This window comes from Symphalangus syndactylus, chromosome 19 (assembly GCF_028878055.3).
Source record: "Symphalangus syndactylus isolate Jambi chromosome 19, NHGRI_mSymSyn1-v2.1_pri, whole genome shotgun sequence".
Classification (NCBI taxonomy): domain Eukaryota; kingdom Metazoa; phylum Chordata; class Mammalia; order Primates; family Hylobatidae; genus Symphalangus; species Symphalangus syndactylus.
In genome coordinates, this window is record NC_072434.2 from 42116796 (window position 1) to 42140860 (window position 24065).

At 47.5% G+C, this 24065-nt stretch overlaps 2 protein-coding genes across 8 annotated transcripts in view; one reads left to right on the forward strand and one right to left on the reverse strand.

The window, feature by feature from the left end:
- TUT4 (terminal uridylyl transferase 4) overlaps positions 1–24065 on the reverse strand; it is a 223386-nt gene that overhangs the window by 180617 nt on the left and 18704 nt on the right. The window lies entirely within an intron of this gene.
- On the forward strand, positions 3109–11855 carry GPX7 (glutathione peroxidase 7). 2 transcript variants are annotated; one of them, XM_055235275.2, is made up of 3 exons: positions 3109–5439; positions 9616–9877; positions 11196–11855. In XM_055235275.2, the coding sequence occupies exons 1-3, from the start codon at positions 5302–5304 to the stop codon at positions 11357–11359; spliced, it is 564 nt and encodes a 187-aa protein (XP_055091250.1). In that variant the 5' UTR covers positions 3109–5301; the 3' UTR covers positions 11360–11855. The 2 variants fall into 2 exon arrangements, with proteins under 2 accessions (XP_055091250.1, XP_063469883.1); XM_063613813.1 differs by lacking the exon at positions 3109–5439 and adding an exon at positions 5615–6476.

A 24065-nucleotide genomic window follows, 5' to 3' on the forward strand; every position in this document is an offset into this window, starting at 1 on the left:
ATGGCAACTCCATCTTTCCAATTGCTCTGGCCAAAAACCTTAAAGTCATCTGTGACTCTTGTCTTTCTCTCATTCCCTATATTCCACCTGTCAGGAAATACTTTTGCCTCTACTTTCTATTTATTTATTTATTTATTTATTTTTGAGACAGGGTCTCACTCTGTTGCCCAGGCTGGAGTGCAGTGGCACGATCTCGGCTCACTGCAATCTCCGCCTCCCAGGTTCAAGCAATTCTCCTGCCTCAGCCTCTCGAGTAGCTGGGATTACAGGCATGTGCCACCATGACCAGCCTCTTTTTGTATTTTTAGTAGAGATAGGGTTTCGCCATGTTGGCCAGGGTGGTCTCAAACTCCTGACCTCAGGTGATCCGCCCACCTCGGTCTCCCAAAGTGCTGGGATTACAGGCGTCAGCCCCTGCGCCCTACCTTTATTTTTATTTTTAGTGACAGAGTCTCACTCTGTCTCCTAGGATGGCGTGCAGTGAAGGAATCATGTTCACTGCAGCCTCAAATTCCTAGGCTCAAGCGACTCTCCTGCCTCAGCCTCCCAAGTAGCTACGACTGCAGGTGCACACTACCATGCCTGGCTACTTTTTTTTTTTTTTTTTTTTTTTTTAGAAACAGGGTCTCACTATGTTGCCTAGGCTGGTCTTGAACTCCTAGCATCAAGAGATTCTTGTTGGGATTACAGGCATGAGCCACCACACCCAGCCTCTGCTTTCAAAATATATTCAGAATCTACTTCTCACCACCTCCACTGCCCACATGTCCCCTTATGAGGATTACTGCAATAGCCTCCTGACTATTTTCCTCATTTCAGTACTGCAGTCAGAATGATTCTGTTAAAACATAAATTAGAAATGTCCATTCCCTGATTAAAACCCTTAAGTGGCTTCCCATCCCACTCAGAGTCAAAGCCACAGTCTTCACGATGGCTTGTAAGATGCTACGGTAGCTGTGTACCCATCCCTTACCTCTCTGATGTCACCTTCTGTTACTCTTCCCCTTGCTCACTCTGATCCAGCCACACTAGACTCTTTGCTGTTCAGCAAACACATCGTGCCTGCTCCTGCCTCCAGGCCCTTGTACTTGCTGCTTCCTCTACCGAGATTGCTCTTCTACTTTGCTCTCTGACATTCTTTAGGTCTTTGCCCAAATACCGTTTTCTCAGTGAGGCTTCCTGATCATTCAAATTAAAGTTACGATCCCTTCTTACTCTACTACCATACTACTCTACCCTCTGCCCAGCTTAATGCCATGTAAAGTACCACATGTTGGCCGGGCGCGGTGGCTCACGTCTGTAATCCCAGCACTTTAGGAGGCCAAGGCGGAAGGACCACTTGAGGCCAGGAGTTTGAGACCAGCCTAGCCAATATGGTGAAACCCCGTCTCTACTAAAAATGCTAAAAAAATTTAGCTGCGCGTGGTGGTGGGTGCCTGTAATCCCAGGTACTCGGGAGGCAGAGGCACAGAATCATTTGAACCCGGGAGGCAGAGGTTGCAGTGAGCCGAGATTGTGCCGCTGCACTCCAGCCTGAGCCACAGAGTGAGAGTCTGTCTCAAAAAAAAAAAAAGTAAAGTACTATAGGTTTTGTATTATTAGTTTTAGTTTTTATTTCTTCTCTCTCCCAACAGGCAAGGAAGAAGGAAGAAACGCTTCCTGTACAGAGACAGAGGTGGGGGGGCTCTAAAGCTGTGAGAGGAAACCCCAAGTACAGCAGAAACCAGCCAGTTACACGAGGAGGCTGGAGGAGGCGGTGTCTGATTTGCATAGGGCTCAGGGGATTGGTTTGACTAATTCATTCCTTTTTATGGCTGAGTAGTATTCAATTGTATGGAGTATGCCACAGTTTCTTTATCCACTCGTTGATTGACGGGTATTTCAGTTGGTTCCACATTTTTGCAATTACAAATTCTGTTGCTATAAACATGCATGAGCAAGTATCTTTTTCACATATGAGCTGGGTTTTGAAGCATAAATAGGAAAGGAGAAAAGTGCCCAGGAAATAAAGTTACAGCTGAGAAATATTTAACTATTAACTTTTTTCCCCCTGCTTAGTAGAAATGCCCATCTATCGGATTTTTTTTTTTTTTTTTTTTTTTTTTGAGACGGGAGTTTCGCTTTTGTTGCCCAGGCTGTAGTGCAATGGCACGATCTTGGCTCACCGCAACCTCTGCCTCCTGGTTTCAAGCAATTCTCCTGCCTCAGCCTCCCAAGTAGCTGGAATTACAGGCATGCGCCACCACGCCCGGCTAATTTTGTATACACATGTGAGCCACTGCTCCCGGCCCATCTATCTGGATTTTAAAAGGAAATAGCTTGGCCAAACTTGCAACACTCCAAGTTATATGAAGTAGAATTTGAGAACTCCTGGTTACTGGGACACTGGAGAAGAGGCTGAGTGAAAGGGACAGGTGGCAGGAAGAGAGCCCAATGGTTCCAGAGGGCAGAGAGAGAAGAGACCATTTAATAGCTGTGGGACCCATCACAGGCTTAAGGCTCCCAAAAGAGGGGGAGAAGAAGGAGCAGGATGGGCAGGGGCACCTTATGTATGCCTTGGCCCTTGCCTGGAGCGCCCTTTCCCCTGCTCTCCACCTCTCCTGATAATGTTGCCTTCTCCTGAAGAGTGAGGCCACCTTGGCGGTGCAGAAAAATCCCATAGTCTACATCTGAAGGCCTGGGTTCGAGTCCTAGTAACTATATGATTTTGTGGCCAGCTTCAAAACCTTTGCTTGCCACACTTTAGAGAGTGACTTGGCACTCAAGGCCCTTCTCTATCCTCATGACCCTTCCAATCTCATCTGCCCCACACCTCTTCTCACCTCAAACAGCCAAGCACTTCTGTCAGACTCTGTGCCGTCATAGATACTGCTCTTTCAGTCTAACATTGTTGCCCTAACCCTCCTAGAGAATTCCCATTCCTCTTTCAAGGTATAACTCCGCTGTCACCTAGCCTGGCTGCTCAGGCTAGGTAGCAACTGCCTCTGGGCCTCTAAGAGGTAGCCCTGGAGCTACATCAACTCCAACATCTAGACCACATCTGCTCTTGCCCTTTCCTGTCCACTCCACAGAACAGCCAGAAAGATTTTTTTTCTTTTTTTTGAGATAGTGTCTGTGTCACCTACGTTGGAGTGCAGTGGTATGATCATAGCTCACTGCAACCTTGAACTCCTGGGCTCAAGCAATCCTCCTGTCTCAGCCTCCTGAATAGCTAGAACCACAGGCACATGCTACCACACGAGGCTAATTTTTAATTTTTTTTTTTTTAAGATGGAGTCTTGCTCTGTCACCTGGGATGGAGTGCAGTGGCACAATCTCTGCTCACCGCAACCTCTGCCTCCCGGGTTCAAGCGATTCTCCTGCCTCAGCTTCCCAAGTAGCTGGGACTACAGGTGTGTGCCACCACACCTGGCTAATTTTTTGTATTTTTAGTAGAGATGGGGTTTCACTGCGTTAGCCAGGATGGTCTCGATCTCCTGACCTTGTGATCTGCCTGACTAGGCCTCCCAAAGTGCTGGAATTACAGGTGTAAGCCACTGCACTCGGCCTAATTTTTTAATTTTTTTAAGAGACATTTCTTGCTATGTTGCCCAGGCCGGTCTTGAACGCCTGGCCTCAAGCAATCCTCCAGCCTTGGCTTCCCAAAGCATTGGGATTACAGGTGTGAGCCACTGGGCCCTGTCAAAAGAGATCTTTCTACAACATAAGACTCATTGTGATACCTCCCTGCTAAAAAGAACCTTTATTTTTTTAGTTTAAAGACCATAGTCCTTACTGTGGCCTAGTAGGCTCTGTGTGATCTCACTTCCGCCTACCTCTCCACCTTCCCCTCTCATCCTTTGTCCTCTCTGTTCCAACCAAACGAGCCTTCTTTGTTACTCAATGCACCATGTTCCTTTCCCCCCAGGACCTTTGCACTTGTACCTTGCTTCATCCTGGCCAATTTCTACTCATTCTTCAGAGCTCAGCTCAAATCTCCCCTTTTCTGGAAAGCCCTCCTTGGCCCTCCAGGCTAGTTTAGGTGGTACTCACCACAATAGTAATTTTAGAGCTATTTATACATTATTTAATTCCTGTGTCTCCCTGGATAGAGATCATGCCCTCCTGTTCATCCCTGCCTAAGAATCACGTAAAGCAAAACTTGGCATAGAAAAGGTGCTCAGGAAGTTTTTGTTGAATGACCACAGGAGTGCTTAGCCCTTACCACATTACATGAAATCTGCAGTTTACCTGGTTTCTCTCACACCAGCCTGTGAGTTTCCGGAAAAAACTCACAGCCTGTGAGTACAGGATCCAGCCCCATGCTTGACCTTTCATGGGCTCAGCAGGGGTTTTCTGAGCAGGAGAGACATTGTGATGTGCTGCCCGGATCCCCCATCACTGAGGACTTAGGACAGACACCAGCTACTAGGAGTGCTGTTAGCACAAAGCCTGTAATGTCAGCTTCTCCACAGACAGGGCCATCTTGGCCCTTGTTGCCCCACTTGCCAGGTGGCCCCACATCCAAGGACTGATAAAGGCAGGGTGACCTGGCCATCTTAGCTCATCTGATGGGCTACTCTAGCTCCAGAGTCCCTGTCGAGTCAGCTAAAACTGTCTTGGGGCCTGCATGGAGCTCACTACTTTCCCCCTCTGCCACTCCTGTTCCCTCCCATCCTTCCCACGCGTGTTGATCCCAAGGGTGCTCCCTCATAAACATCCTGCACTCCAATCTCCATCTCAGAATCTGCTTCCAGGAACCTAACCTGCAACAGGCCCTCTCGGTCCTCTCTTCTTCTCCCAGCCATCACTTTCAGGGAACATGCATTCATTCACCTGAAGTTTGCAGGCACCATTCAACTGTTAAAAGTGTTTCGCATCCGTTTTTCTATTACTTCCATCTTATACCAACTAGCTCCACTTAACATGTGGAGAAACTGAGGTCGGAGTGGGGGCGTGACCAGGCCAGCCTAAGGCCGCTGCACTAATGAGAAGCTGAGCTCTCGGATTTTTGCCTCCCTGTCCCTGCCAAATCGCTGCTTCCTGGGACAAGAGGGAGCCTCACTGAAACGAACTCCAGTCTCAGGGGACAGAATCCTGAAACCCTGGCTCTGGGGTCCGGGGCAGGGGGGCGCTGCCTCAGGACAGACGGGGAAACTGAGGTCCAGAGCCAGGCATCCACCCGCCTGCGGAGGAGAACGAGAACGGGGCGCGTCCTGCCTTGCGGACCGAGCGGCGCCAGAGCCGCCTCCTCCCGCCCTCCGCGCCGGATCCCCCCGCCCCGTCTTTGCCCTCGCGACGCCGCCACCTCGGGAACAAGCCATGGTGGCGGCGACGGCGGCAGCGGCGTGGCTGCTCCTGTGGGCTGCGGCCTGCGCGCAGCAGGAGCAGGACTTCTACGACTTCAAGGCGGTCAACATCCGGGGCAAACTGGTGTCGCTGGAGAAGTACCGCGGCTCGGTGAGTGCGCGGGGTCTGGGGTGCCGCGGGGCCCGGACTCGCCCTGGCGGGGCCTGCTGGGGGCGCCCCCCAGCCCGGGCCCCCGCGCGGTGTGGCTCCGAGGACGCCCCAGCCGCGCGGCCGCCAAACCCCGGCCCCCGCCCCACTCGGCCGTGACCTCTGGCGCGGCGCCCCCATCCCGCGCCCGGCCCGGCCCGCGGCTACGTGGCACGGCCCTGGCGCGGAGGAACCCGAAGCGCTCGCAGTCGGCGCCCACTTCGCTACCGGCACCTTTGGGCAGCGGGGTCCAGACCTTCGCCGGAAGGCCGGGCACCACTGCCCAGCCTTTGCCATTCACGGGTGAAAAAAGTAACCGTAGCATCGTGCGGCCTTTCCCTCTCCCGTCCCCATTTTTTGCATCTGGAACGGGGAGTGGCTGATTCGGAGTCCAGTGAAGAACACTGTGGAGATCTACGTGCAGGGCAGAGGGAGTTATTTCAGATGCACGGAGACCTCACACGAATCATCCTTGGGAGAGGGCACAAAGGCGCAGAGAGGGCAGGCATTCGCACAAGGTCACACTACACTAGAAAGACGGGGCCTGGAAGAGAACCCCACCGCCACATCCGGGGTTCTCTGTAGTTCAAGTCGTTAGATGGCAGCTCGGGCACAGATAAGAGTCATCCAGGCTAATTGCCCCCTCCTTACCAAGAGGGAATCTAAGCTCAGAGAAGACTTCGGAGAGGAAGGGTATCTGGGTTGAGTCTTTGAATACGAGTGGATTTTAGCAAGACTAAGAAGCAAACAGCAAGAAGGGTGGGGAGTGGGGGGGGCCAGGAGTTCCAGCTGTTGTGCTTCAAAGAGTCTAAAGCTGGAGGCTAAGAGTGGTGGAAGATGAGGCTGAAAGGATTGGCAAGGGAGCAGGCGGGACCTTGAACACTACATTGAGAAGCCTGCATGTCACATTATGTGCAGTGAAGAACTCCCGGAGTGGACCTCTTCAGGATGGACCTGGGGACTGGTGTGAAATGGCTGGGGAGTTGAAATCTAATGAACAGGTGGGCCAGCGTCCAGTTTTGGATGAACCACACAAAAATAGATGTCAACATTTTTCTCCTGGGAGCAACACCATCTTTAGTGAAGACCAGTACTCTATAAGCCTTGAAATTTTCGATTATGCTGGGGAGTCTTGGGGGCAGTAATCCCTGTCTTGATTGTCCCCCAGAGTGTCGTGAGTTTCAAATCAGATGATGGCGTGGATGCACTTAGTAAACTGTACAGTGCTCTGCACCTGTGTTTGGTGGATCCCAGCAGGAACTTCATTTAGAACTCTGGGCAAAGAACCAAGAACAGGGCCCGTTCCAATTCAGGCCTCCTGTTCTCTCTAGGGCAGCTCACCAGAGAGCCCCAGGTTTAGCCTCTGACCAGCTCTGCTACTTAATTCGTTGTTCATTATTGAACACCTACTGTATGCTAACTAGATACTAGGTCAGGCCCTGGGGATACAGTGGTGAACAAAACAGATACATTTCCGCTAAGTGGAGCTTATATGGGGTCAGGAGAAGAAAGAGACAATAAACAAGGAACTGAGAAATGCACAGGGTAATTCCTAGTAGTAGTAAGTGCTAAGACAAAAATAGAACAAGGTCACACAGCTAGTAAGAGAGTTAGAATTTGAACCCAGACAGTCCAGCGCAGAGTCTATGCTCTTAGTTGCCAAGTTCAGCAGTAAACCGGGGAACAGTGAGTCCAGAAAAGCTGTAATTGGTGCTGAGTTAACCCAAGCTAGGCCGGCTGCTTGGGCAATATGCTCATTCCTTCACCTGCAAACATTTACTGGCTCCTACTACATGTCTGACACTGGGTCCGGCTCTGATGACATAGTCATGAGCAAGATTGACATGGTTGATGCCCTCAGGCTAATTGGGACCATAGTCATTTAGACCAGTATGGATGAATGGGTGACCACTTGGAAATGTGTGGGGTTACGTGTAGTGTGTGTGTTTGTGAATGGTTTATTTGTTTACTTCTTCTGTGTACAAATCTGAGTCTGTGTCTGTGCTTGTATATGTACATATGTAAATTAACTGTGTGTACTTGGGTGTGTCTGTCTGTGTTTTGGTTTCTAAGGACCAAGCTTTTTGGTTTCAGGGATGGAACTAGAAGCCAGATTTTCCCCCTTCCAAAAGAGTGGGCAGACATGCAAGGTGTGAGTTAAAAATAAGCAAGCTTTGGCCGGACGCAGTGGCTCATGCCTGTAATCCCAGCACTTTAGGAGGCTGAGGCGGGCGGATCACAAGGTTAGGAGTTAGAGGCTAGCCTGGCCAACATGGTGAAACCCCGTCTGTACTAAAAAAATACAAAAATTAGCCGGGCATGGTGGCATGTGCCTATAATCTCAGCTACTCAGGAGGCTGAGGCAGGAGAATTGCTTGAACCCAGGAGGTGGAGGTTGCAGTGAGCCAAGATCGCGCCACTGCACTCCAGCCTGGGTAGCAGAGCAAGACCCTGTCTTAAAAAATAAATAAATAAATAAATAAATAAATAATTTAAAAAAGCTTTAATGTTCTCATTGCCCAGGGATCCAGCAGGGGGAAAAAAGGAAGAACCCTAACTGAGGAAGGGAGTTAAGAGTCCCAGTTTCTCACCATTCCAGGCAGAGTATGGTGTATGCTGACCTCAAATTGAGGAGGTTGTTCTAATAGCCAGTGGCCCCAGGCATGGGTCCTTTCTCACCTGGTGGAGGTAGGGTACAGGAGGTACAGCTCAGTAGTTCAATCGTCTAGCCCAGTAGTTCTCAACTAGGGGTGATTATTCCCTTTAGGGCACAATTGGCAATGTCCGGAGACATTTTTGATTGTCAAGACTAGGCATCTAGTGGGTAGAGGCCAGGGATACTGCCAAAAACATCTGACAATAAATAAACAGGACATCCCCCCAACAACAAATAATTATCTGACCCAAATGTCAATTATGGAGGATAGGGCTAGGCTGCCTAGGCACAGGGTAACGTTTAAAATCCTTTAATAATATATACCTAGAAGCTAAAAACATAGCATTTAAGCCAAAATTCTAATCACAGTATTATAATCAAGTTCCATTAGCCAGCTTTATATTTATTGCCTAAAGGCTTTAATAAATGTAGGGATTAGTCTAGTGATAAAAGAAAGTGGTAGGCCAGGCATGGTGGTTCATGACTTAATCCTAGCACTTTGGGAGGCTTAGTTGGTAGGATTGCCTGAGGCCAAGAGTTTTTGAGTCCAGCCTGGACAACATGGCGAGACCTGTCTCTACCAAAAGTAAAAATTAAAAAATTAGCCAGGTGTGATGGCACATGCCTGTAGTCCTAGCTACTTGAGAGGCTGAGGTGGGAGGATCACTCCAGCTCAGAAGTTTGAGACTGCAAACTGTTGGGGGGATGTCCTGTTATGATTATGCATGCCATTGCTCCAGCCATGGACCTTGTCTCAGAAACAACAACAACAAAAAAAGTGGTATTGGTTCTCTGGAGAGGAGGGGGACAAAAAGGTATTGCCCTGGGGTTATGAGGGTTCTTTTGTCAAGAAAACCTGTGTTTGTCTATGTTCCCATGCAGGCGTTTGTGTTTGTGTGCACACTTACTCATTCAGCTGAAACTTACCGAGACTTTTTCATATGCCAGGCCCAGAGATGAAGTGGACATAGCTCCTGCCCTCAGTAGGTTCACATTCTAGAAGGGAAACTGACACACTGCAGAGTGGCGAGTGCTAGATGACTGAGCCAAAAATTGAGCCCAGGTCTGCCTTTGTACCCCCTCTTATCAGCTCTCAGTATGTGCTCACCAGTATGTGTGCCTCTGTCTGTGGATGTGCTGTGTGTATGGGCATGTGTGGTGTTTGCTAACATATGTTTGTATCATGGCACATGTGCATACCTATTTATGTATGTTGTATACTTATGTTCACAGATGTTCTTGTATGTGCGCACACATCTGTAAGCTCCTGAATGTTTGATTTCATATGTGCCTGTCTGTGTGCATGTTTGTGTATGTGTGAGAGCACTGGACACACATTTACATATGTGTACAGTGTTCTTGTATGTGTGAGGCAGTATTAACTGTTGAGGGAGTCACATGTGGAGACGTGTCAGGGCATGTACAGGTTCATGCCTCTTCACTGGCTTGTCTGGGCTTTGTTTTGTTTTGTTTCTGTCATACAGGTGTCCCTGGTGGTGAATGTGGCCAGCGAGTGCGGCTTCACAGACCAGCACTACCGAGCCCTGCAGCAGCTGCAGCGGGACCTGGGTCCCCACCACTTCAACGTGCTCGCCTTCCCCTGCAACCAGTTTGGCCAACAGGAGCCTGACAGCAACAAGGAGATTGAGAGCTTTGCCCGCCGCACCTACAGTGTCTCATTCCCCATGTTTAGCAAGATTGCAGTCACCGGTACTGGTGCCCATCCTGCCTTCAAGTACCTGGCCCGTAAGTCCTGGTCTCTTCATCCCCTCACACCTCCCTCAGCTGGCTGAGGCCATGGCTCCCTGGGCAGCAGAAGCCACTGGCTGGTTGCGTGACCTGGGGCCCCTTCCCCTTCCTGATCCTCTCAGGTGGACTGATGCTTTGTTCCAGCACTAATCTTTGAGGAGAGTGGAGGCAGGTACAAGCTGAGGGGTATTCCTGCCTAAGAATATTTCCATACCTGCTGCCTCTCACTTCTCCCTCAGAAGTCACTCTTTTGGACTTTTCTGGGATCCTGTTTTCATATTCAGGGGCTCCTAGAAGGAGACATTTAAGTCAGTGTGAGCTAGATGAGTTTATGGACATATGATGGAGAAACCAAGGCATAGACAGGGGATGCCACCTGCTTGGAGAAAGCTGACCAAGATGGCGGACAGGCGTCTCCACCCTGAGTCAGTGGCGGAGTCTGTAGGCCATGGAGGGAGACCTTCTGAGCTAAAATACCAGATCTTAATATTTGAGAACTAGATCCCTTCTCCAGCTGCAGAAGCCTCAGAGCCACAGAATGGGGTCATGGGCTAAGCTTGCCATTCTGACCCTGTTTCTTCCCTCAGGCCTTCTCCTTTGGAGGCCCCATTTTTGCCTTTTCTCATTCCGTGCTTCTGGTGGCCTTTGTATCCCTCGCCACCACCCCACCCTGCAACCCATTCACCTGGAGGGGTAAATGAGAAGCAACAGTGCAGCAAACAAAAGGTCCCTTACTGAGGCAGGTTTGCGTTTTCCTCTGTGGCTCAGTCCTAATGTTTATTTTTTTCTCTGTGTTCTTTTATTAGTTCCTTCCCAGTTCGCACAGTTATAGATCAAACCCGGCCTTGCTTTTAGAAGCACCTGGGGAGCTCTTAAAAATGCACAAGGCTGAGACCTACTGAAGCAGGGCCCAAGAATCTTTATTTTAAGCACTCCCCTGACCCCCAGTGATTCTGATGAAACCAGTCCATGGACTAACATTTGGAAACCATTAAAACTGAATTAGAGAATAGGGTGTAGACTATTCAGTGGTTTGAAGTCATTAATAAAAGAGGATTTGATACCACTTTATCAAGCACGTCACAGAATCGTACAGCAGTCGTTCTCAACCTTGGCCCCACTTTGGAACCTCCCAGGGGGCTTTTGAAAAATGCTGATGCCTGAGCCTCATCCGCAGAGATTCTGGTTGGAGTGGTCTGGGGTGTGGACTGGGCATCAGAATTAGCTGCCACCAGGGAAAGATGGACACTGAGAGTGAAGTCCCAGGAGAGGGTACGCAGGGTAGCACACTTTGCTCTCCTTCCTTTTTCTCTAGAGACTTCTGGGAAGGAGCCCACTTGGAACTTCTGGAAGTACCTTGTAGCCCCAGATGGAAAGGTGGTAGGGGCTTGGGACCCAACTGTGTCAGTGGAGGAGGTCAGACCCCAGATCACAGCGCTCGTGAGGAAGCTCATCCTACTGAAGCGAGAAGACTTATAACCACTGCGTCTCCTTCTCGACCACCTCATCCCGCCCACCTGTGTGGGGCTGACCAATGCAAACTCAAATGGTGCTTCAAAGGGAGAGACCCACTGACTCTCCTTCCTTCACTCTTATGCCACTGGTCCCATCATTCTTGTGGGGGAAAAATTCTAGTATTTTGATTATTTGAATCTTACAGCAACAAATAGGAACTCCTGGCCAATGAGAGCTCTTGACCAGTGAATCACCAGCCAATACGAACGTCTTGCCAACAAAAATGCTGGCAAATAGAAGTATATCAAGCAATAATCTCCCACCCAAGGCCTCTGTAAACTGGGACCAATTATTACCTCATAGGGCTGTTGTGAGGATTAGGATGAAATACCTGTGAAAGTGCCTAGGCAGTACCAGCCAAATAGGAGGCATTCAATAAACATTTTTTTGCATATAAACCAAAAAATAACTTGTTATCAATAAAAACTTGCATCCAACATGAATTTCCAGCCGATGATAATCCAGGCCAAAGGTTTAGTTGTTGTTATTTCCTCTGTATTATTTTCTTCATTACAAAAGAAATGCAAGTTCATTGTAAAAATCCAAACAATACCTCATGATATAAAATAAAAATGAAAGTATCCTCATTTCCCATAGTCTCCCTCCCTAGAGGTAAATAGTGCTAGCAGTTTGGTACAAAGGCTGCCAGGCCTTTGGTTAAGCCAATCATTATTGCCCAATAAGAACTCACTGAGTGACCAGGCGCGGTAGTTCACGCCTGTCATCCCAGCGCTTTGGGAGGCCGAGGTGAGCGGATCACCTGAGGTCAAGATCAGCCTGGCCAACATGGTGAAAACTCATCTCTACTAAAAATACAAAAATTAGCCTGGCATGACTGGGCGCGGTGGCTCATACCTGTAATCCTAGCACTTTGGGAGGCCAAGGCGGGTGGATCACCTGAGGTCAGGAGTTTGAGACCAGCCTGGCCAACATGGTGAAACCCCATCTCTACAAAAATATAAAAATTAGTCGGGCATGATGGCAGTTGCCTGTAATCCCAGCTACTCGGGAGGCTGAGGCAGGAGAATAGCTTGAATCTGGGAGGCAGAGATTGCAGTGAGCCGAGATCACGCCACTGCACTCTAGCCTGGGCAGCAGAGAGAGACTCCGTCTTAAAAAAAAAAAAATCACTGAGTAATCCACTAGCCAAAAGTACACCTCAATAACAAATAGGCAAAGGACATGAATAGAGAGTTCACAGAAGATTATAGATGCATAATAAGGATACAAAAAGATGTCTAGCCTCATTGAAGTTGGAAATATATATATATATATATTTTTTTTTTTGCGATGGAGTCTCTCTCTGTTGCCCAGGCTCGAGTGCAGTGGCACAATCTCGGCTCACTGCAAGCTCTGCCTCCCAAGTTCACGCCATTCTCCTGCCTCAGCCTCCTGAGTAGCTGGGACTACAGGCGCCCGCCACCACGCCCGGCTAATTTTGTTTTTTGTATTTTTAGTAGAGATGGGGTTTCATCGTGTTAGTCAGGATGGTCTCGATCTCCTGACCCAGTGATCTGCCTGCCTCGGCCTCCCAAAGTGCTGGGATTACAGGCATGAGCCACCACGGCCGGCTGAAAGATTTTTTTAATGATAATACCCCTGGTTGGCAGGGATGTGAGGAAATGGGCATTCACATAAACTGTGGTACGATAAACTGGCACAAGTGTTTGGAGGGTGATTTGGCAATATCTTTTAAAACAAAATGTTCATACCTTTTGCTTTTGCTTTTTGTTTTGAGACAGGGTCACACCCTGTTGCCCAGGCTGAAGAAGAGTGGCTCGATCGTAGCTTACTGCAGCCTTAGCCTCCTGAGTAGCTAGGACTGCAGGTACACGCCACCATGCAACATAGTGGGACCCCGCCTCTACAAAAAAATATTAGCTGTCCATGGCAGTGCATGCCTGTAGTCCCAGCTATCAGGAGGCTGAGGCGAGACAATTGCTAGAGCCTGGAAGGTCAAGGCTGCAGCGAACCGTAACCATGCCACTGCACTCAGCCTCGGTGACAGAGGAGACCTTGCCTCAAATTATAAACTAATGTGGTTATTAAAATGAATGAATGAAGTCTCTATATGCTACCATAGAAAGTTGTCCAAAAGTGAAAAAACGATAAGTTGTAAAACAGAATGAACACATGCACGTAACCGGAAAAACCAGCATGAACAAGTGTAATGTTTTTATTAAAAATTTACAAAAATGTTGCTGGGTGCATTAGGTGGCTCACGCCTGTAATCCCAGCACTTTGGGAGGCAGAGGTGGGAGGATTGCTTGAGCCCAGGAGTTCAAGACCAGTCTGGGCAACATGGCAAGTCCGTGTCTCTGCAAAAAAATTTAAAAATTTGCCAGGCGTGGTCACTCACACCTGTAGTCCCAGCTACTCAGGAGGCTGAGGCAAGAAGATTGTTTGAGCCCAGGAGGTTAAGGTTGCAGTGAGCCGTGTTTGCGCCACTGTACTCCAGCCTGGGCAATGGGAGTGGACCCTGTCCCAAATTTTTAAAAAATTTACAGTGTTAAGTGGGAGGGAAAGAGAGAGGGAAAAATAATAGACCAAACTCTTAATGGTGGTTGTCTGTGAGGGGCTGAGGTAGGATAACAGGAGTCATTTTCATTAAGTTTCTGTAATGTTTGAATTTTGTGTGTCAGATCCATATTTCACCTTTATATAAATATGGAAAGGTGGCTAAAAATTGGGGTGCAGCCTGGGCAACATAGTGAGACTTCATCGCTACAAAAAATCAAAAAATTAGCCAGGTGTGGTGGTGCACACCTATAGTCCCAGCTACTCGGGAGGCTGAGTGAGGAGGGTCACTGGAGCCTGGGAGTTTGAGGCTGCAGTGAGCTATGATCACGCCACTGCACTCCACCCTAAGCAACAGAGCAAAATACTATAAAAAAATGGGGTGATGGGCAGAGTCACTGGTAGATAATTCATTGGCCAGTAAGAATTTCAGGTGTACTTTATCTAAGGTCACTCTTCTAGAAGTCTGGAGACTCAGATTCAAGTTCTGGTTGTGCCCATGACTCACAGCAAATTCTTTCCTCTCTGCTGTCCTCCGTTTTCTCACTGGACAATGAAAAGGTTAAACTGTGCTTAGGATTTTCACAGTCTCCCTTCATGGTGCTTCTCAAAAGCTAACAAAAGTAAAGTAAAGGCTGTCCATGGGGTGACCACAGCCCCTCCTACGGTGGCCTCTCAGCTGCCCTTACACACCCTCCTCTTAGCTGCAGCTCTGCATGTGCTTGTGTGGATGCACACACACACAGTGAAGCCCAGCTTGCACACATGTTCACATTGGACATCTGGGAACCACAGTCTCCTGTAGCTACCTTCCTCCCTCCATACCCACTGTCTCCACCACCCATATGTATGCCTCCCCTCACTGTGCTCACCAAGGCCACCACTTAGAGCCTTATCGTTAAAGCCAATGAATATCTCTCACCTTGTCCTCCTTGACCTCTCAGCTGCATGTGACACTGCAGACTCTGCTCTTCTCCCTGGCACTTGCTCATTCCTTGGCATTCCTGTGTCTGTCTTCTCTTAGTTTCCCCCATCTCTCTAAGTGTTCCTTCGTTCTCAGTGTCAATGTCTCTCCCTTCTCTATCCACCCCTTCCCTGTTGGTCTTCCATGGGGTTCTAGTCTGATCTAGTTTCCCACCCCACATACCCTTCCATAGCCAGCTCATTTTTTCCCATGGTTTTGACCACCATCTACACCCTGCTGACACCCAAATCTCTATATCCATGCAGGACTCCCACCCACCTGCCTCCTGGGCATCTCTACAGATACCTCAATTCAACATGGCCAGGACTAAATTCACCCTCATCTTTCCCTGACACATCTGCTCTCCCTTCCACTCTGCCTTGGCAGCCCCTGGAGCCTTCTCTTTCATACACCACTTACTTATCACACTCTATTCCCATCACTTAAGAAACTGCCCTCCCTTCCCTCTCCTGAGCACAGTGCTAGGCCCTTAATAAATGAAATTAAATTATGTCATAAGCCTTTGGAGCACCAACTCCATGCCTGCTCCTGCCTAAGCCCTATCTGGAAACCAAAGATGAGCAAGCCCATTTCCCCAGAAATTTAGAGTCTGTCTGAGGACTTTACGCTCCCAATTAGCCCTGCATTTCTGTGGACTTTATCAGCTTTCTGCTATTCCCAACCCCCCTCTAATACATGCAAGAGTCCCCTAGGAAAAAGTTACTTTAAATCCTTATCAACAGTTGCCTTAGTCATTGGTTAACCAGTATCTGCTAAGATCTTGGTTTTAAATTAATCCCTTGGTTATCAAATAACACTTGAGTAGTTAATATTTGATTATCTACTAACACCACCTTAATTATCTTCTAACACCTTATTTACAAGCCAAATACTTTATTTATTAGATTATATCTTAGGACTTACTATTTTAAAAGTATTTGCTATGTCTTAGTTATTAATCAAATTTTCTTTCTTTTTTTTTTTTTTTAAAACAAGGTCTTACTCTCTCATCCAGGCTGGAGTGCAGTGCTGCAATCACAGTTCACTGCAGCCTCAACCTCCTAGGCTCAGGCAATCCTCCCACCTCAGCCTCCTGAGTAGCTGGGACCACAGGTGCTCACCACCATGTCTGGCTAATTTTTGTATTTTTTGTAGAGATGGGTTTTTGCCATGTTGCCTAGGCTGGTCTTGAACTCCTGGGCTTAAGTGATCTGCTCTCCTTGGCCTCCTAAAGTGCTAGGATTACAGGTGTGAGCCACCACGCCTGGCCTTAATCAATATTTTAATTACCTGATCCCTTAGCTCTCTGCTGAGTTTACAGTAGATTAGCAAGTCAGAAACCATCAGTTAGGAGTTTGGGGAAGAGGTCAATTCTGGATATGGAAAAATACAGGCCTTTGTCTTTTGCTGAGCTCTCCTCTCACCCCCAAACGATTCTCTTTCAACATCAAACGGCCCCAGGTCCTGAGAGAAAAGGAGGTCCCATCCTAATTTCTTATTTGTTTCTCTGAGCCAGGCTGGAGGGGACTACCTGGAATGTTGTGATTGGCAGGGACTTTCATTCATCAACAAATATTTCTTGAGCACTGCATATCTGTCAAGTTCTCCCTAAGTTCTAACTGTACATCAGCAAACAAAATGGGCATGTTCCCAGCTGCTATGGCTCTTAGAGAATAGTAGAAAAGATAAACATTAAACAAATAGTTATTCTGATTATTATGTGATTACAATTATGATAAGCACAGGGATTATGATAAGTATAGGGAGCTGTGTGTATAAAAGTGGCACTTGACCTATTGTGGGATTCAGAGACTTCCTTGAGGAATGACATTAAAGCTGAAAGCTGAAATTTTAATAAGAGTTAGGGAAAAAATGGTAGGGAAGTCCTAAGCAGATAGAGTGGCTTGGGCAAAAGCCCAAAGGAAGGAAAAGGCTGATATGATGGAGCTAGTGCTGCCTGGAGCCACATGATAAGGAGAAGGACCAGAGAGGTAGGCAGATGCCAGATCATGCAGGGCCTTGTGGAATCTAAGTGAGAAATGATGTGACCTGGCCTAGCATGAAGCATCTGTCTTCTACTGGTATAAGAAGATCTTCCTTAGAGTCCCAAATCTGACGGCCAGAAATAAACCCTGGGGCAGAGGCAGTCATTGAACTACTGGTAGAAGAAGGCTGCAGCTGAATGTGGTGGCTCACACCTGTAATCCCAACACTTTGGAAGGCTGAGGAGGGTGGATTACCTGAGTTCAGGAGTTCGAGACCAGCCTGACCAACATGGCGAAACCCTGTCTCTACTAAAAATACAAACATTAACCGGGGGCAGTGGCTTGTGCCTGTAGTCCCAGCTACTGGGGAGGCTGAGGCAGGAAAATCGCTTTAACCAGGGAGGCAGAGGTTGCAGTGAGCCCAGATTGTGCCACTGCACTCCAGCCTGGGCAACAGAGTGAGACTCCATCTCAAAAAAAAAAAAGAGTAGGCTGCTCTGCTCTGGGGGCTGCCTGGAGGACAGGTCACCAAGGAGACACCTGTGGAAAGCAGGCAGCCCTGAAATCCCCCAGCTCTCTAGCAGAGCCAGCCAAGGGGTAGCTGAGAAGATTGTCAAGACTGGAGTCCCTACTAACCACCTGCTTTCACGGATTCCTGGACACCCCTGGAGTGATTACATTGCAGACAGTCCACTTTTTTTTTTTTTTTTTTTTTGAGACAGAGTCTCGATCTGTCGCCTAGGCTAGAGTGCAGTGGTGCAGTCTTGGCTCATTGCAACCTCTGCCTCCCCAGTTCAAGTGATTCTCGTGCCTCAGCCTCCCGAGTAGCTGGGACCATAAGCACGTGCCACCACACCCAGCTACCTTGTTTTTGTTTTTTGTTTGAGACGTAGTTTTAGTCTTGTTGCCCAGGCTGGAGTGCAATGGCGCTATCTTGGCTCACTGCAACCTCCGCCTCCTGGGTTCAAGCGGTTCTCCTGCCTCAGCCTCTCAAATAGCTGGGATTACAGGCATGGGCCACCACACCAGGCTAATTTTATGTTTTTAGCAGAGATGGGGTTTCACCATGTTGGTCAGTCTGGTCTTGAACTCCTGACCTCAGTTGATCTGCCTGCCTCGGCCTCCCAAAATGCTGGGATTACAGGTGTGAGCCACTGTGCCTGGCCCAACTTTTTTGTATTTTTTTTAGAGATGAGGTTTTGCCATGTCGGCCAGGCTACTTTCAAACTCCTGGCCTCAAGTGATCCTCCTACCTCAGCCTCCCAAAGTGCTGGGATCTAAGCTTGAGTCATTGCACCCGGCCCAAAGACCACATTTTAAGAAAGAAACACTCCCTGGGCACAACAAAAAGTCTACAGCTTCCTCCCCAAATACCCTTTAATCCCTACATCTCAGTCCTCACCTGTGGCATCTACCACTTTGTGTGAGGATAGAGATTTGGTGGTTATAACAGGAACTCAGAGGAAACAGAGTCTCAAATGAAGTAGAAGTTTATTTCTATCCCATGTGAAAGTCAGACCTCTACTCTGCTCTATGAACTCTCAGGGGCCGAGGCCTATAGCTCTGCCATCCCTAGGATCTTGCCACCATCTGCATGACCCAAAATGGCTGACCACCTTGACCATATTCTTTTAAAGGCACTACAGCACATCTTACAGGTCAAAAGAACTTAGTCACATAGCCACACCCTGATCACTAGGAAATAAACTTTTTTTTTTTTTTTTTTTTTTTTGAGACGGAGTCTCACTCTGTCACCTAGGCTGGAGTGCAGTGGTGCGATCTCAGCTCACCACAACCTCTGCCTCCTGGGTTCAAGTGATTCTCCTGCCTCAGCCCCCTTGGGATTACAGGCACGTGCCACCATTCCTGGCTAATTTTTGTATTTTTAGTAGAGACGGGTTTCACTATGTTGGCCAGGCTGGTCTCGAACTCCTGACCTTGTGATCCACCTGCCTCAGCCTCCCAAAGTGCTGGGATTACAGGTATCAGCCACTGCGCCCAGTCAGAAGTAAACTTTTTATGCTGTGTGGCCATGTGCCCAAATGAAAATCAGGGGTTCCGTTAACACAGCAGAGGGGGAGAACAGATGCTGAGGGGCCATTTCTGCCCCACACCTTAACATCTTTCACATCTCTCCTCTCTCCTTCTTTCTGCTGCATTCTGCCTCCATCTTCATTTGAGATTGTTTACTTTGTGTTTCTTTTCTTTCTTTCTTTTTTTTTTTTTGAAATAGAGTCTTGCTCTGTCACCCAGGCTGGAGTGCAGTGGAGCAATGTTGGCTTACTGCAACCTCCACCTCCCAGGTTCAAGAGATTCTTCCGCCTCAGCCTCCCGAGTAGTTGAGATCACAGGCACCCACCACCATGCCAGGGTAATTTTTTGTATTTTTAGTAGAGATGAAGTTTCACCATATTGGCCAGGCTAGTGTCGAACTCCTGACCTCAAGTGATCCCCCCGCCTTGGCCTCCCAAAGTGCTGGGATTACAGGTGTGAGCCACCATGCCCAACCTGGGTTCCTTTAGAGCAGCCAAATTGCTATCCTCACACAGAGAGATAGAAGCCACAGGTAAGGGTTAAGGTGTAGGGATTGCCCAGGCACAGTGGCTCACACCTGTAATCCCAGCACTTTGGGAGGCCGAGGCAGGCAGATTGCTTGAGCCCAAGAGTTTGAGACCATCCTAGGCAATATGACAAAACCCCATCTCTACAAAAAAATACCAAAATAATTAGCTAGGAATGGTGGCACGCACCTGTAGTCCCAGCTACTTGGGAGGCTGAGGCAGTAGAATCGTTTGTGCCCAGGAAGCAGAGGTTGCAGTGAGCAGTGATCGCGCCACTGCATTCCCTCCTGGGTGACAAGCCAGACCTTGTCTCAAAAAATAAAAATAAAAAAATAAAAGATGTAGGGATTGAAGGAGACATGGGGATTTTTCATCCTTCTAGATTATCTCTTTGGCCCCAACTCCCTCCTCCAATCCATCTTTCACATTGCAAGCTGAATGTTCTAAAAAGCAAATCTGAACACATCAGCTGTCTGTTTCAGTGTGCTCCCAACACCAAACTGCTTGCTGTGCTCTCTTTTACACCTTCCCATTGCACAAGTGGAAATTATTTTCCTTGCCTTGAAATTGCTGAGTGTTTTATCTCCAGGGTATTCCTTTAACCTATCAAGTGCGTGGCCCATAGTAGGTGTTCAACATGCATTTGCTGATTGACTAACCTTATTGTCATCATCCATGTCTGTTTCTGAATGTCCCAAGAACAGTCTGAACTCTTGTACCAGCTAGGTTCCCCATGAAAGACTCAAATCCTCCCAGGGAGGGGGTCCACTCTCAGTGTGATGGAAAAGCCCAAGCAGAGGCCCCTTCTTCCTAATCCCTTAGAATATCAGCTCTCTCTTCTGATCACAAGGCCAATGAAGCCCCACTCATCATTCTCCAGAGGGGAGTCCCAGGGCCACAGGAGACCTGGTATTCATGATGATTGCATGGGAAATACTTATATTTTAGAAGTATTCATTGTTTATCTGAAATTCAAATTTAACTGATCATCCTGTATTTTATCTGGCAACCCTAATGTAGGGTTGAGAACCATGTAGTAGGGAATTGAACTAGATAGCCTATAGAACCCTCTCAACTCCAGGAAACAAAGATTCAAAGATTCTTTTTAAAATTTTATTTACTTAGTTTTTTAGAGACGGGGGTCTCACTATGTTTTCCAGGGTGGATTAGAACTCTTGGGCTAAAACGATCCTCCTGCCTCAGCCTCCCAAGTAGCTGGGATTACAGGTGCATGCCACCACACCTGGCTCCTAAGATTCTTCTAGTTTGCCTTATTCCTTCCAGTGAAAGCAGAAACTCTTCTTGGGATTATAGTAAAAGAGTTGAGAACAATAACTAACAGGTGAATTAACATAACAAATGACAATAGCCCCTTACTCGCTGTGTAACCTTGGGACAGTCACTTAACCTCATTGAACATCCATTGATTCATTTACCCAATGAAAGGAAACCAAGATTTTATCTAATAAATGCCAGGCACTGTGTAGACACTTCCTTCTATGAGATCTCTTGCCTAGGACAATCAGATAAAACTGTCTGAGAAGGCACTTTGTATGTGGGAATAGGCTGTAACAAATATAAAACGGTGTTACCATTAGTATCATATCTGTCTGTAGTTTATTTCTTTTACTGACCCTTAGCAGGAAAGAAGCTTCCTTAGTTCCATCATATTGTAGAGGAAGAACGTCATTGTCCAGGACTCTAGACTATAGAACAGTGGTTCTTTTTTTGTTGTTTTTTTTTTTTTGAGACAGAGTCTTTCTCTGTCTCCCAGGCTGGAGAGCAGTGGCACAACTCTGGCTCACTGCAACCTCTGCCTCCTGGGTTCAAGTGATTCTCCTGCCTCAGCCACCCAAGTAGCTGGGACTACAGGCTTGCACCACCACGCCCAGCTCATTTTTGTATTTTCAGCAAAGATGGAGTTTTGCCATTGTTGGCCAGGCTGGTCTGGAACCCCTGACCTCAAGTAATCCGCCTGTCTTGGCCTCCCAAAATGCTGGGATTACAGGCATGAGCCACTGCGTCCGGCCAGAGCAGTGGTTCTTAATTGGGAGTGATTTTATTTCTTGGGGGATATTTGGCAGTATCTGGAGACATTTTCTGTTGTTACGACTGGGCGGTGGATATTACTGGCATTTAATAGGCAAAGGCCAGAGATACTGCTAAACATGCTACAATGCAGAGAACTGCTTCCCACAACAAAAAATTATCTGGGCTGGGTACAGTGGCTCACACCTATAATCCCAGCACTTTGAGAAGCCAAGGCAGAAAGATCACCTGATTTCAGGAGTTCAAGACCAGCCTAGGCAACATGGCAAAACTCTGTCTCTACACTTAAAAAAAGGTTGAGCACTATGGCTCACACCTGTAATCCCAGCACTTTGGGAGGCTGAGGTGGGCAGATCACTTCAGGTCAGGAGACAGAGACCAGCCTGGCCAACATGGTGAAACCCTGTCTCTATTAAAAAAAAAAGAATAGCTGCGCATGGCGGTGGGTGCCTGTAGTCCTAGCTACTCAGGAGGCTGAGGCACAAGAATGGCTTGAACCCAGGAGGCGGAGGTTGCAGTGAGCTGAGATCCTGCCACTGCACTCCAGCCTTGGCCACAAAGCGATACTCTGTCTCAAAAAAAGAATTTTTTTTCCAGCTGGCCATGGTGACGTGTGCCTGTAGTTCCAGCTATTTGGGAAGCTGTGGTGGTAGGACTGGTTGAGCTCAGGAGGTCGAGGCTATAGTGAGTCATGATTGCACCACTGCATTTCAGCCTGAGTGACAGAGAGAGATGTCCAAGATCACCCAGCAAGTCAGTTGCCAAGTAGTAACTGGAATCCAGGCTGATCTGGTGCCAAAGTCCTTGCCTTTCCTTGTATTCCTTGTTTCCTGGACTCTGGCAACTCTCCAGCAAGGAGAGGGAGGGTTTACAGCAAGCTTGTCAAACCTGTAGCCCATGGGCCACTTGCAGCCCAGGATGGCTTTTGAATGCAGCCCAACACAAATTTGTAAACTTTCTTAAAACATGATTTTTTTTTTTTTGCTTAAACAAATGAAAAAGGCTGGGCATGGTGGCTCAGGCCTGCAATCCCAGCACTTTGGGAGGCTGAGGCAGGTGGACCACTTGAGGTCAGGAGTTCGAGACCAGCCTGACCAACATGGAGAAACCCCATCTCAAATAAAAATGCAAAATCAGTCAGGCATGGTGGTGCATGCCTGTAATCCCAGCTACTCGGGAGGCTGAAGCAGGAGAATTGCTTGAACCTGGGAGGCGGAGGTTGCGGTGAGCCGAGATTGCACCATTGCACTCCAGCCTGGGCAACAAGAGCAAAACTCCGTCTCAAAACAAATAAACAACAAACAAAAACTCATCAGTTATTGTTAGTGTTAGTGTATTTTATGTGTGGCCCAAGACAATTCTTCTTCTTTCAATGTGGTCCAGGGAAGCCAAAATATTGGACACCCCTGGTATGCAGTTAAAGACACTGATTCTAGGAAAGGGCCATTCACCCAAGGTACAAAAGTCTTGGAGTAAGTTCCAGAAGTGGCTGATATTAGGCTGAAAAAGAACCATGAACATGATAAATGCTTGATAATGTGTAAAGTGCTGAACTCATGCTGAGATCAGAGAAGGAGGTAGGCAGAGGCAGTGTCTCCTTGAACTTTGGGGACAGGCATCCCCAAGGCAAATCCCAATTTCTACCATTCTTGGCTGTATTTCTCTATTCTAGAGAATGCCAGAGTCTGAAGCTGTGATTCTTAAGTAAGGTGATGGCACACAGATGGTGCTCAATGAATGCTGTACATACAGTCAAGACAGCAGATGCTGAAAGAAAGAATGATGTGCTGAAAGTTGGTCACAGAAGAGCTTGCTGCAAGAGGGGTTTCTTCAAGCCAGGCATTGAAGAATGGGAGACAATTTAAGTAAGCAGAAGGAGGGAAAATCACGTGGACAAAAACCTACGAAAGAAGGCTCCTTTCCCCAGTCAGACTAGCTGAATCAGAGGCTTCCTGTAGGAAAGATGAGGTAGGAATAATTGGAGAAATAGGGAGAGTTCAGATTTTAGAGGTCAGACTGGAATAATTGGGGGTACTTCAAAAGCTCTGATCAAGTCTTCAGAAGAGCTCTCTGTTGATAAATGTGTGGTGGGAAAGAATCAAGTGGTAAAAACACACAATTGTCCAGAGAAAAAAGAATAGCACAATTTTACCTCCAAAATCAAAAGAATTCTCTTCATCATTATACTGGACAATGCAATAATGCAAGAATAATAAATAAAAGGCACCTGCTGAAAAGTAAAAGTAAAACTGCCTTTATTCACAGACAACACAATCATGTACATAAAAAATTCTAAGTAATCTACAATGAAGCTACTAGAACTAATAAGTGAATTTATCAAGATGACAAGATATAAAGTGAATATACAAAAGTAAACTGTATTCATACATATTAGGAACAAACAATTAGAAAATCACATTAAAATGCCGTTTCAAGGCTGGGCACAGTGGCTCACGCCTGTAATCCTAGCACTTCGGGAGGCTGAGGCAGGCAGATCACTTGAGGTTGGAAGTTCAAGACCAGCCTGGCCAACATGGTGAAACCCTGTCTTTACTAAAAATACAAAAAGTTAGCCGCGTGTTGTGGTGGCGCGT

Bases quoted from the DNA above. Each gene is read 5' to 3' on its own strand.
- GPX7 (XM_055235275.2), top strand. From the start codon at position 5,302: ATGGTGGCGGCGACGGCGGCAGCGGCGTGGCTGCTCCTGTGGGCTGCG. The intron at 5,440-9,615 runs GTGAGTGCGCGG...TCTGTCATACAG, and splicing joins TGGAGAAGTACCGCGGCTCG to GTGTCCCTGGTGGTGAATGT. The intron at 9,878-11,195 runs GTAAGTCCTGGT...CTTTTTCTCTAG, and splicing joins TGCCTTCAAGTACCTGGCCC to AGACTTCTGGGAAGGAGCCC.